The 14945-nt window shown below is 37.1% G+C and overlaps 1 protein-coding gene across 6 annotated transcripts in view; it reads right to left on the bottom strand.

Annotated features, from left to right (window-relative positions):
* The window catches only part of UVRAG (UV radiation resistance associated), a 316243-nt gene that overhangs the window by 269593 nt on the left and 31705 nt on the right, over positions 1-14945 (bottom strand). For 4 of the 6 annotated variants that reach the window (XM_082342238.1, XM_082342240.1, XM_082342239.1 and 1 more), the window contains one exon: positions 10774-10808. The exons of the other annotated variants lie outside the window; for them this stretch is intronic. In XM_082342238.1, coding sequence (XP_082198364.1) covers positions 10774-10808 — 35 coding nt within the window. The remainder of the gene's footprint in view (positions 1-10773; positions 10809-14945) is intronic. 6 annotated transcript variants of the gene reach the window in all.

Raw genomic sequence — 14945 nt, 5'->3', positions numbered from 1 at the left:
ATTCCACACCATCTAAGAATTTCAACCTAAGATCAACAGAACTCCATTCTTACATGACCCCCAGTCTCTATCCCACCATAATTGTTTCAGCAACCCTGCTAGATAGGGGTAGAGTTTCATTTAAAAATGAAGATAAACATTAAGGTCTAGGAATAACCAGGCAGACCTGTACTACAAGAAATGTTAAAGGAAGTTCTTCAGGCTGAAGAGATATGACACCAGATAGAAACCTGGATCTTTAAGAAGGACTAGAAAGCACTGGCAATGGTAAACATGGAGTAAATATAAAAGACCATGTATTTTTCTTATTTTATTTATATCATATATGGCTGTTTAAAGCAAAAGCTATAACTGTATAGAGGGTTTTATAACATATGTATAGGTTCACAAATATGAAAGTAATAGCACAAATGAGACAAGGTGGACAACTGGAACCATATTATTGCCAGGTTCCCCTGTTTTACATGAAGTAGTTAAGAGAACATACAGTAATCCCTAAAGCAATGATTAAAAATCAATGCAGGGGCTTCCCTGGTGGCGCAGTGGTTGAGAGTCTGCCTGCCAATGCAGGGGACACGGGTTCGAGCCCTGGTCTGGGAGGATCCCACATGCCACGGAGCAACTAGGCCCGTGAGCCACAATTACTGAGCCTGCGCGTCTGGAGCCTGTGCTCCGCAACAAGAGAGGCCGCGATAATGGGGGGCCCGCGCACCGTGATGAAGAGTGGCCCCCACTTGCCACAACTAGAGAAAGCCCTCACACAGAAACGAAGACCCAACACAGCCATAAAAATAAAAATAAAAATAAAAATAAAAATAAAAAAATCAATGCAAGGAAGTACAGCTGAAAAGGCAAGGCAAGAATGTAAAATAGAATATGAAAAAAAAAATACATACTGTATGATGATTCCATTTATATGAGGTTCTAAAAGAGGCAAAACAAATCTGTGGTGAAAAATGATTTCCTCTTGTGGGGGGAGGGCTTGGGCACAAGGGAACTTTCTGGAATGATAGGAAATGTACATACCTTGACAGGTATGTATGCACTTATCAAAGCTCAGCAAATTATATAGTTAAAATCTGTGCATTTCATTGTATATGACTTTTACTTCAGGGGAAAAAAACTGTAAATAAACACTGAACTCTAATGTATAGGTCTGCTTCTTACAGTGGTAAGGATTAGCAATTCTAAAGCCACTTTCTGTGTATTCTAAGCATGAGTAAAGATGTTGAGGACAGTGGAAGCCAGGTGTTTCACTGTCAGAGAATGGAGTTACAAATGAACTGAGAGTTCAGTTGGATTGAAAATGGAGATGTTGGTATGAATGCATGGTTTTTAAAAGATAGACCGATACACAGATAGAGCAATAGATATAGGGTGTGTGTGTGTGTGTGTGTGTGTGTGTGTGTGCGTGTGTGTGTGTGTGTATTTCCTAGCTCAGTCCCTTAAAAAGTCTAGAAGTAATGAGCACACTAGTAACAATGAGCATGCTCAGATCTTGCTGTCTATTTAGCATTCTCACTAAAAGGAACCCAGGGTTCCTTGGGGAGAAGACTGATTCCAGGGCTGTGGCAGGAAGAGTACAAAATGAATCTGGAACATCTCGTGCCAGAATGTAAGTAAGTACTCAGAGAATGATGTGGACATATCCAAAGGAAAGAGGAATCAATTCACAGGGCTTTCACTAACCCAATGTGGGATAATTTAAGCAACAAAATAAATAATGATAGTAATGGATTATAACCCATTGAATAAAATAAGAATCTTTGAATCCATAATGATATAGATTAATAATTAATTAATAATTAATTAAATGGGAAATAAAGACAGAATGCCAATTAATAAATATAAAAGTCTGAAAGATGGGAATGAGAAAATTGCCAATGGATGCTAAAACTGGTAAACAAACAGTTGATAAGAAGCAGGATATATAAAGTCTCAAAGTTTCTCCCTAACAAATCACTTATTAATTATAAATGGAAAAATTATAACTTCACAGTGGAGAAACATGACAGGCACTACCTTAATCAACTGACAAAAGTTGACATCAATATTGGGACAAACCAACAACAGGTGCCTTCTAAACCAAAGCACTGAAAAGAATACAGTATTACAGCTATAGTTTTCCTGCCGAAAATGCATAACCTGAATCTAATCATGAGGAAACATCAATCAAACTGAAAGACAGTCTATGAAATAACTGGTCTGTATGGTTTTAAATGCTGAAGTCAAAAACACCCCAAAAAAGGCTAAAGAACCGTCCAGACTGAAGAATAAAGCAACATGACAACTAAAGACAGAGTGATTCTGAATTGAGTCCTGGAGAGTTGACAATATCTGAATAAGGACTAGGAATTCATTGTTGGAAATGTAAATTGGTACAAGCAGTTGGAAAACAGTATGGAGGTAACTCAAACAATTTAAAATAGAACTACCATATGATCTAGTAATCCCTCTTCTGGGTAGATATCCAAAGGAAATGAAACAGTGTCTTAGAGATAGAGGCACTCCCATGTTCACTGCAGCATTATTCATAATAGTCAAGATATAGATACAACCTAAGTGTCCATCAACAGATGACTGAATAAAGAAAATGTAGCATATATATGTATGGAATATTATTCAGCCTTAAAAAAGGAAATCCTGACATTTGCAACAGCATGAATGAACCTGAAGCTTAGTATGATAAGTGAAATAAGTTGGAAAAAAAGTCAAATACTGCATAATATCACTTACATGTGGAATCTTTCAAAAAAGTCAAACTCATAGAAACAGGGTGTGTAATGGTGGTTGCCAGGGGTTGAAGTTGGGAGAAACGGGGAGATGTTGGCCAAAACATACAAAGTTGCAGTTCTGTAAAATGAAATCATTCTGGAAATCTAATGACAACATGGTGACTATAGTTAATAATACCGTATTGTATACTTGAAATTTCCTAAGAGAGTAATGTGTTCTCATTACCAAAAAAAAACAAAAACAAAACAGTAACTACATGAGGTGATAGGTATGTTAATTAGCTTAATTTTGGTTAATCATTTTACAGTATATACATATACCACAACATCACATTGTACACCTTAATATATACAATTTTTGTCAACTATACCTCAATAAAGCTGGGGGTGGAGGATGAAGGACTGTGGTTAATAACTGTATTGTGTCAATGTTACACTTTCCTGATTTTAACCATTTTAATGTGATTATGTAAGAGACTGTCCTTGTTTGTAGGAAATACACACTGAAATATTTGATAATAGCACATCTTTCTTTGAAGGTAGTCTTAATTATTTTAAGAAGCCAAAGTTATTCTTAGAAACATTTATTGAAAAATACAGACAATAAGGAAAGATAATAATATTTTGGGTAAAACATGATGGGTAACTATGAAACAGCAAGACTAGATTTCACACATGGCCCAAGGAATGAATGGAAGGGAACCACCCATTTCTGATAATGGCAGGCTAGACAATCATCCCACTGAAAACAAAAATGCTGGCTAAAATATTTTAAAAATAATAATAACCACCATCATCACCAAAGATTTTCCAAGCCAAAAAGGAAAGCTAGAACCCAAAGTGTAAATCTAGAGGGCTTTTCTCTTAAAGGCATTTGCCGACCTATATAAACTTGACGTTTTGGTTTTGGCAGTCTTAAAGGGAGACAAGAACGTAATTCAAAGCCCAGACCCAGGCTGTACTCACGTCTACAAGAAGTCCCTCTCCACATTGAACTGGGATCACAAAAATACTATATAGTCACAGAGCATGAGTGAAACAACAGGGTAGAGGAGAATTCAACAAACCAACTGCACAAATCCTTAGATAACCAAAAACAGGAAGCATGAAAAAAGGACGATGTAAACTATCAAATTAGACTGAATACATCCCATAAACTTATTTTAAAAAAAGTCAACTCCTTGCACAGAATTTGTTTGTTCTTAATTGGCATTAATTGGCATGTTTCTCCAGAACAGACACTTCATAAAAATAAAAATATAAATTAAAAAAAAAGAATATGTAGGGACTTCCCTGGCGGTCCAGTGGTTAAGACTCTGTGCTTCCACTGCAGGGGGCACAGGTTCAATCCCCCGTCCAGGAACTAAGACCTCACATGCTGCATAGCGTGGCCAAAAATTTTTTTTAAAAAAGAATATCTAAACGGCCAATAAACACTAGAAAAGGTGATCAATTAGAATAGTATATGAGGAAATGTAAATTAAAATCATCATACAATACCACTATCCCACCAGAATGGCTAAAATTTTCAAAACAGGTAATACCAAGTTTGGACAAGAATGTGGAGCAACTAAAAACCTCACATTGCTGGTAGGGATGTAACTGGCACAAACACTTTGGAAAACTATTTAGCAGTATCCACTAAAGCTGACAATAACCTATGATCCGGCACTTAATTCCACTCCTAAGAATATACCTAACAGAAATACATACACATATTCACCAAAGGACATGTACACATAGAATTAATGAATAATGTGTATGAATCTCACAAATATGCTAAGCAAAAAAGCATATGCCATACAAAAGTTCAATAACAAGCAGAACTAATCTATGGTCAAGATAGTGGTGCTCTTTGGGAGGAGGTAGTAGCTAGAGGGAGAACACAAGATAATGTTCTGCTTCTTGATCTGGTTAAATGATCCGTTCCCTCTGAAAAGTCATCAGGCTATTATTTGTGCCCTTTACTGTAATATGTGCTATATCTCAATACAAAGTAATAAAACAAAAATTTTTAAAGACCCAATAATGGAAAAAATACAGCATCTTACAAAGAGACACCTACAGAGATAAAACAAAGATATCTCCTCACGATGTCATTTCAGGCCCTAAAGCCTAAAGAGCAGGAGTTGGAAGATTACAACCACCTGAAAAAACAGCCACTTACTCCCCTATGTGTAAGATCACCTCTCAACAAAAGTATCAATATATGTGCTCTGAAATATGAATGAGTATAATTTCAAATTCTCAGCAGAAAAAGCATGAAATAACCACCCCTTTCCAAAGTGAAAAAAAGAAAGACCTGGTGAATATATCTGAAGGGCCATATTGCATAAGGGGTGGGATGATTTGGGGGGCAGTTATTATACTAGTTATTCTTAAATACTTCATTCTAAAACTAATTAAAAGCCTTTGGAAGGGAAGTAGTCTTTTGAAGCTGTTTCTTGTGGTTGAATAGATGGCCTGGGTTTCTGTTCTAAACCAATACAACGTTAATACAGTAGAGCTATTGTCAATCCTCTCATTACAATGACCTTCCTTTATGCTTTTATAAAATAGCTGCCAGACAATGAGCAATCATTCCTGAGCTGGTCCTTTCAGATACAGATACAGTCTGCCACACATTCAAAGACTCTACTGCCCGATAATGTTATTATAAAAATCCATGGGACCTCCCTGGTGGTGCAGTGGTTAAGAATCTGCCTGCCAATGCAGGGGACACGGGTTCGAGCCCTGGTCCAGGAAGATCCCACATGCCGTGGAGTAACTAAGCCCATGCGCCACAACTACTGAGCCTGTGCTCTAGAGCCCGCAAGCCACAACTACTGAGCCCACGTGCCACAACTACTGAAGCCTGCGTGCCTAGAGCCCGTGCTCCACATCAAGAGAAGCCACCACAATGAGAAGCCTGCTCACCGCAACTAGAAAAAGCCTGCACACAGAAACGAACACCCAACACAGCCAAAAATTAAATAAATAAAAATTTTAAAAAATAAAAAAAATTTTTTTAATCCAGATGATTTTTATTTATATTTAACCTATACATATCAGTCCATTTTCTAGATGGAACAAATTATTCAAGTATACTAACATCATTTAGGGACCTATATCTTATTCACTGAAAGTACAGTGGCAGAATATTAGGATATTTATAGCTTTGAAAAGTTTACCTCCAGGAGAATCTAAAATTATTATTTATTACCTGGGCAATTTCTCTAAAACACTGCTCAATTGATACCTCTTATTTATTAAAGAAACACACATATATAGAAAATTTTCAAAACACAAACAAGTTATCACTATTTTTATCCCTCAATAGCAAACGTATGGTCACAAGAAACATGACTAAGAATTCAAAAAAGCTGTTCCAATTTTCCCAAAACATACAAGACAACTCTCAGGAATTGCATACTAAATTTATAAGTAGTAGTTATTCCTCAGCCCAATAAACTCTCTTCCCCCTCTCTCATTCACCTTTATTCATCCTTCATGTCTCAACTTAGAAATTACTTATTGTTAGAAACCTTTCCTAATCACCCTCCTCAAACTGAGATAAATGATACTCCTACATGTTTCCATAGAATCCTGTTCTTCCCTGGTCCTATAATTGCATGTGTCAATTATCTTAGACTCTCTCCAAATTATGTAATTGACCAGATAGAGGTTAGAAAATGATGAAGTTTAACACAAGGTAAGATAAGATGGCATAAGCAAGAGGAGCCAACTCCCTCTCCCTCTGTCTCTCTCTCTCTCTCTCTCTCTCTCTCTCTCTCTCTCTCTCTCTCTCTCTCACACACACACACACACACACACACAGATGAAATGCTAATTCATTCAGTCACAATTCGACTAGAACATATACTTGTTCGAGAATCCCTCAGGCCAGTAACTCATAAAAAGTATTTATATTGTTCACTTTTTTCCCAAAGATTTAAAAATATCTCAGGCAGTCACAATTCCAACAGAAGTTTTGGTTCTGATAATTGTCACATGCTTTCCCTAAAAATGCATGCTCTCCAACCCCCAGGCCATAGACGAGTACCAGTCCGTGGCCTGTTAGGAACCAGGCCACACAGCAGGAGATGAGCAGCGGGCAAGCAAGTGAAGCTTCATCTATATTTATAGCCGCTCCCCATTGCTCACCTTACTGCCTGAGCCCCACCTCCTGTCAGATCAGCAGCAGCATTAGATTCTCATAGGAGCACGAACCCTACTGTGAACTGCGCATGCAAGGGATCTAGGCTGCGCGCTCCTTATGAGAATCTAATGCCTGATGAGCTGAGGTGGAGCTGAGGTGGTGACGCTAGCGCTGGGGAGCAGCTGCAAATACAGATTATCATTAGCAGAGAGGTTTGACTGCACAGAGACCATAATAAATCAATTGCTTGCAGACTCATATCAAAACCCTATCAGTGAGTGGCAAATGACAATTAAGCTGCATCTTACAGAGTAGACTGGACATAAGCAACACACATAAGCAACATTCGGGTGTCACTGTCTCCCATCACCCCCGGATGGGACCATCTAGTTGCAGGAAGACAAGCTTAGGGCTCCCACTGATTCTGCATTACGGTGACTTGTATAATTATTTCATTATATATTACAATGTAATAATAATAGAAATAAAGTGCACAATAAATGTAATGCAATTGAATCATCCCCAAACCATCCCTCCACCCCAACCCCCCGGTCCGTGGAAAAACTATCTTCCAAGAAACTGGTCTCTGGTGCCAAAAAGGTTGGGGACCACTGCTCTAGAACTTTGTTTATTCAATTATAAGGCCCATCACTGATGTAATGGAGGCAGCACAGTGCTGTGAAAGAGCAGAGCTCTCGAGCTCTCGAATATCGGCTCTACCAGTCACCACCAGCTTTGCGACCTAGAGTAAATTCCTCAACCTCTCTGAACCCTGGTTTCCTTAACTATAAAACAGGAATATCTCCTAACTTGTAGCACTGCTATCAGGATGAGAAACAACGTATACAATGCATCCAATGAACTACCTGAATCACAAGTGAGTAGTTAATTGTTTATTAAAGAAACACACATACAATTTCAAGACACATACGAACTAGCTATCACTCTTCTTCCTCCCACCACGAGATTTTTAATTTTCTAATAAAAGTAAAAACTCCTTTTTTGTAAAAAAAAAAAAAAAAACAACTAATAACTAACTATAATTGTTAAAGATGATGCATGTGGGTTCATTACACCATTCACCTCTACTTTTGTGTATGTACAAAATCCAATTGAGAGAATTTAGTTACTTCCATTCTTATTGCTTCAATTACTTCAGTTTTAATTACCCAATGGCCCTTTGATAATACTAAGGATCTAACTTCCCCCGGAACCAAAAAAAAAAAGTTCCCAAAAGTTAACAAATGGTTTGGAGGGTATGGTTAGCTGAAGCCAGAGATAAAAAAGTCGAATTATACATTCACCATTAATCGTTCTATGCTAAATATATCCGAGAAGAAACCAGGACTCTGACATATAATTTGGAGTCACATCTCCACCATCCAGCCTATCAACGGTGGATTATTCCAGTTACTGCAGTAGATACTTACTGGTCTTCACTGTGCTAGGGACATTGGAAAATAGAAAAATGAGTAAGTTGGGGGTCCTTGTCCACTAGATGCTTCCAATTTTGTGTTACCTCCCAAAATCTCATCCTCATGCCACCCACCCCTTGACTATCATCTGCTGTCTCTCCAGGTCATTTCCTCTGCTGCCCTGATCCTCAATTCCCTTACCCCTGTCTTTGTCATGCTTGCTTAGCAAAATCTCAAACCACTCACTCCACTCAGGCAATACTAACTTCTTAGCCATTCCTTAAAAACCTCAAGTACACTCCTACCTTCATACTTTCCTGATTCTTGGCCTGAAACAGTCTTCCCCCACTTAGATACACAGTATGTTCCCTCACTTTTTTCAGGTGTCTGCTCAGATGAGATCTTCTATGTGACTGCCATAGAAATTCAGCAACCACCCCTGCCAGATACTCCATTATACTGCTTTATTTTACTCCATTATATTTATTACCATCTAACGTATTCCAATTTAGCATCAATTCTAACAAGCATTTTTCTTCCACTGTAAGATAAATTCTGACTTTAGAAATGTTAAAATGAATAAGGTCCTACACTCTTTGACCACCAGGTGGCAGTCATCGGGTGTCACTGTCTTTAAATGCACAACCTTAAAAATAGTTGTTCTTAGTTCTTTCGAGCTAGGCACACTGTTGGCACCACATGTGCTCAGTCTGCCATTTAAAATGTATCTCTTGATTTAAATTAAAACAAAAAATCCTATATAGGGAACTCCCTGGTGGTCTGGTAGTTAGGACTCTACACTTTCACTGCCAAGGGCGCGGGTTCAATCCCTGGTGGGAGAACTAAGATCCCGCAAGCTGGGCAGTGAAGACAGCTTGATGAAGAAGAAAGAGTAGTAGAGACTTGAAGATGGAAGGTCTGGACCTGGGGTTCTGGCCCCTCAGTTGTGTGACTCTGCAAAAATCACTGAGTCTCTCTGGATGTCAGTTTCTTAAGATCTACCCCCTCTACCTTACAAGTTGTTCTAAGGATCAAAATAAGACAACATATGTAAAAGGATTCTGTAAATATAACACATCGCTGATATGCATTTATTCATCTAACAAATATTCACTGAGCATCTACAATATTCTAGACTCTAGGGTTTCAGAGGAGAACAAGACTGGCAAGGTTCCTGCTCTCATGAAACTTGTGTTCTTGTAGGTGGGAGACAGATAATAAACAGATAAATGGACAAGAGTTTCCAACAGTGACAAATGCTCTAAACAAAACAAAACAGGGTGATGTGAAAAAGAGTGGAAAGGGAACTACTTTAGATAGAATAGTCATAGAAGGCCTGGCTGAAGTAACATAGCTCAGACTTCAAAGGATTATTCAGCCAAGTGAAGAAGTGGGGAAACAGGTGCTGTGGCATAAGGAACAAGACAAGTTTGGCATGTTTGAAGCACTGGAAAAATGAGGTAAGCCTGGAACACAATGAGTGAGGAAAACTGCTAGCAGATGAGGTTGAAAAGGTGGACAGGGGCCAAATCCAGGATGGTCCTGGACTGTTAAAACGATTATTATCAGTACCAAAAAGCTCTTCTTTTTATCAACATGGCCAAATAAATTGAGCCAGTTATGCAAATATCTAGTGTACCCATTATCAAAAGTAGGACATTTCCAACTTTCTAACTGAGCAATGCTATCGCCAAAAAACAAGTGGAAGGAGCCTATGCAATGGCCCTAGATATAAAATTCTTAAGAACTACATACAAAGGTATCATTTATTATGATGTTTGGTAAGTCCAACAGTCAAAAACCTCGACAGGGGACTTCCCTGGTGGCGCAGTGGTTAAGAATCCGCCTGCCAATGTAGGGGACACGGGTCCGAGCCCTGGTCCAGGAAGATCCCACATGCCGCGGAGCAACTCAGCCCGTGTGCCACAACTACTGAGCCTGCGCTCTAGAGCCCACGAGCCACAATTACTGAGCCCGTGTGCCACAACTACTGAAGCCCACACGCCTAGAGCCCGTGCTCCGCAACAAAGAGAAGCTACCGCGATGAGAAGCCCACGCACCGCAACGAAGAGTAGCCCCCGCTTGCCACAACTAGAGAAAGCCGGTACGCGGCAACAAAGACCCAACACAGCCAAAAATATAATTAATTAATTAATTAATTAATTATTTTTTTAAAACCTCAATAGTAATAGAAGTGACAAAATTATAGAATGAGTTTAAAAAAAACCACAAGTTTTTAACAGAAAAAATGTCATTTCACTCAGCAAATATTTATCAAGCACCTACTTTGTGCCAGGCATGCTCTAAGCACTAGAGATACAACAATGAACAAATCAATGAAGATTTAAGCAATAACTGAGCAGAAGATCTAACTGTAGAATTATCATAATACCAAAACTGAACTTCAACTTATTTTATGTCTCAGCATTTTCTAAAATAGGAGTTATCGGCTTAGTCATGTGTACCTGTCAAAAAGGCAACTTACCAAGGAATTCTTAATCACTTCACTCCTATAAAATTCTGGAAAAGAAGAAAAAGAACAATAAGTGACGTGGAAGAAAATAAGCTCACTAACTCTGAACCCTACAAATTTTTTAACATATGCTCTAGTAAAAACACTTCAAACATTTTCAAGGGATCTATTCTCTACATATATTTATCTGCAAAAAATTAAATTAAAATAGAAATAATGATTAAATAAAAGTTTTTTTAACTGAAGGATAGTTGATTTACAATGTTGTGTTAGTTTCTGGTGTATAGCAAAGTGATTCAGTTGTACATATATATACATATTCTTTTTCATATTCTTTTCCCATTATGGTTTATTATAGGATATTGAATATAGTTCCCTGTGCTACACAGTAGGACCTTGTTGTTTTAAATTAAATGTTTTAAAGGGAAAAAAACATTAGTAAAGAAAGGTCAAAATCTGTTAAGATTTAATTTAGTGATTTTTCCCTTACTGGCTCCTTTTACCCCAGATTCTAAGGTAAGCCCTTAAAAACTCAGACTTCATTCTCCCTTACCAACTGCCATTGTCTACAGCCAATTCTATACTCTCTGTTTTTCTCAAACATCTCCAATAATTATCCATTGTAGTACTGTGGAAAGAACACTCATCTAGCAACCAGGGAACCTAAGTTCTAGTTCTACTTGTCATTAACATTCTGCCTCTCATTTCCTTGAGCCCATTTCTTCATTAGACAATTCTGACAATCAGACTAATAATCAAGGTCCTCTAAGCACTAAAATTTCATGATTCTACAAACCTTCATTTACGTTGTAAATGTTACAAAACCTGAAGATACAATCAAAAGAGAGACTGTGTCAGAGGTTCAGACAGACATTCTTAACAACCCTCCAACATTCCCTCTGCTGACCCTGCCGAAGTCACTTCCGTTGTGCTCTGTCAATGCAGAGCCTACAAGGACCCTGTATCCTTATGTTGCTATAGGGCAATGTTTTCCAAGGGTGATGCACATACCACTGATACATAAGACCATTTTAGGTGATACATGAACAAACTTTATTTTTTTCTAACATATTGAAATGTATGTCTCATCTATCCAACCCCTAATTTTAAGCTCCATAAGGGCAGTAACATTTGTTTCTGTATAACTGTTGTCTCCTCAGCATGTCAAGCTATTCCTGGCACAGGGTAGGCACTCAATAATTTTTTTCTTGAATCAACAACTTCATAGATTATGCTTAGACCTGAGTTTAGAAATAATGAACTTTTAAAAATATGTTAAAAATGAAACTCGAAGACAGTGAAACTTGTCGAAGTAGTCCACAGGACTGAAGTTTGGGAACCACCAAGCAGTAAAGGAAAAGTGGACCTGGATATAAAATTCTTATGGGCAAGCTCTCTTGGTTAAAATGTTTCTTGACAAAACATACCATCTACATTACTCTATGCTTATCTTCCCTTAAAAAATTAATAATAATAAGGATAATCATTCTATTTTGTGGTGAGATAGTCACAGTAAGTGAAAAAAAACAGGTTCTATGAGAGAATTTACAACAGGATCCAAAGTTTTACAATTATGTTTACAACATTTATTTTAGGTGATAGGGTTAGGCTGCTTACTTTTATTTTTTGCTTGGCAGTTTTCTAATTTTTCTATTTTGAACAATTATTTTAATTAAGAGAAGGGAGAATTCTAATTGTTTTTAAAAGGAAACTTCTATTGATGAACATTTAAGTTACTGCTAATTTTTGGATATTTCAAGCAATATTATAAATAATCTTTGAAAGATATATACCCTAAGACACTTGAATCTATAAGATAAACTTTTAGAAGTAAAATTTCAAGATAAAAAGAAAAATACAGCTTGAATTTGATATATTGCCAAATTGTTCTCTAAAAATATTGTACCACTTTACAATCCCACTTAACACTAGGCAATCCTAAGTATTATTCTTTTCATTTTTTCCCAAATGGTTAACCAATGCCAATCATAAATTGACTACATAAATGTACATATGTATGTATGTGTGTGTATATATATGTTCTTTTTTAATATGCATACATATACTCTAATTTATATGTGTCAAATATGTTATTAGAAAAAAAAAGACTTTGTGCTAAAAATGTGTTGTTTGTTATTACAAGGTACTTTCACTTAATACACTTTTGTATTGTCTGAATTTGCTGCAAGTAGGTAATACTTTTAAAATCAGTGGAAAAAAATAAAGATATTCCTCTTTTCTTTTGAGAGAGAATTCCTCAGCTTAATCTGTAAAGTGTCTAAATTAAACAGTCCCCAAAATATATATCTCCAGCTCTAAGAAGATGAACAGCATCATTATTTCTTCCAAAACTTTGCTGACTAACTGTATATATAAATGAAACTAAACAATTTGCCTTCTCCATTAGATCCTCAAAATGGACTTGCTAATTTAAATAGAGAGAGGTCAACAAAGGAGCCATACAGTTTGGAAAGGAATCACTGGGTCTGAGGTAATTTCTAAAGTGTTAAATGTGGACCTACACTGTCTATCACTGTGTTACACTTACAATATTGTCAATGAAATTAGCAGCATGGCGCACAACAGAATAGCGAATTCAGGAGAATTTAGAGTAAAAAAATAGTTCGGTCCCCCAGTGCACCATGTGTAAGCTTGACCCTGGACAAGTCAATTAACTTTTCTGGGCCATAGTTTCTTCACCTTTCAAAGAAGAATGACACCTAGAAAATAACAGGGTTGTTATGAGGCTCAAATGAAATAGTGAATACTTTATAAGCTATAATTTTTATTAATACAATTCTATGAATTTTTATTAATTCGACTTGAGCAAAACTATTAGACATGTAAATTTTCAAAAAGATATCATCCAAGACTAGCTCTACGTGAAAGGGTCTATTAGATACAAATGCTTCTCTATCCATGCTAAGACCTAAACAAACAAAGCAAGCAGAGATTGCAGGGCATGGTTCCAATGGCATGTTTTGGCTGTTATACAGCATTCCATTTATTCAATAAATGCTTTTTTAGTATCTCAACCTCACTCATAATAGAAGAAATACAAACTTAAACTCTACTATGAAACTATTTTTCACCTATCAGATTGGCAAAATTTCAAAAGTCTGACCGCACAGTCTGTTGGTCAGGCTGTGGGAGAAAGGGTACCTGTACATAGCAAGTGGGAATGTCAACAACAGCAGTTTTACAATATCTACCAGAACTCTAAGAACTCTAAGTTCTCTTTGCACTTCCACTCTTTGGAATTTACCCTATAGCTATACTAGCACTCATACAAAATAATGTATACCAATGAAATTGTTCACTGCAGTACTGTGTGTATAGCAAAAGCCTGCAACAACCTAAATGCCTACCAATAGGAGCCAATTAAATAAATTATGGTACATCTGTTCAATGCAAAACTAAAAAGAAAAAAAAAGAAAATTAAAGAAGCTCTCTACGAAATAATATGGAAAAACATCTAAATTACATTAAGTAAAAAATGCAAGGCACAGACATATATATATATAGATATAGATATAGATATATAATTTGGTACTATTTTTACTTGCATTTGCATAAGGAATCTCAGTAAAGATAAACAACGGTGGGGTGAAAAACTAGGGAGATGGGACAGGTGAAAGGAAGATTTTAATATAAACCTTTAATATATTTTGAACCATGGATGGCATTAGCTAGCCAAAAAGTTCAATCAAAATATTTGGGGGCTTACTTTGTGCCAAGCATTGTTCCAAGTACTGGAAATAGTGCAGTGAACAAAACTGACCTAAAAATTTCTGCCCATGTGGAGCTTACATTCTAGTGAAGAGGACATGCGTTAGCCAAATAATTAAACATACAGTTATGCCAGACAATCTGGAGTATTGTGGAGAAAAATAAAGCACAAAAGACAGAAAGGAGAATAGTCACAATTTTTAAAAGGGGTTAGTCAGTGATCAAGGAGAGTTTCTCTGAGAAAACATTTGGATTAAAGATCTGAAAGAAGGCAGAGGAGCTAGTCATGTGGAGGAGGAAAGAGTGCCCAGGCCAAAGAAACAGCCAGTGCAGAGGCCTTTAAACTGAAGTCAACTTGATGAATTCAAGGAATAGCAACAAGGGCAGTTGCGTGGGAACAGAGACAACTAGAAGAGTAGAAGGAGGTCACAGACGGCCATATCATGAAAGGCCTA

The sequence above is a fragment of the Balaenoptera borealis genome (genome assembly GCF_965194805.1).
Source record: "Balaenoptera borealis genome assembly, chromosome: 11".
Lineage (NCBI taxonomy): Eukaryota > Metazoa > Chordata > Mammalia > Artiodactyla > Balaenopteridae > Balaenoptera > Balaenoptera borealis.
This window is presented reverse-complemented; position numbering and strand designations above follow the sequence as displayed.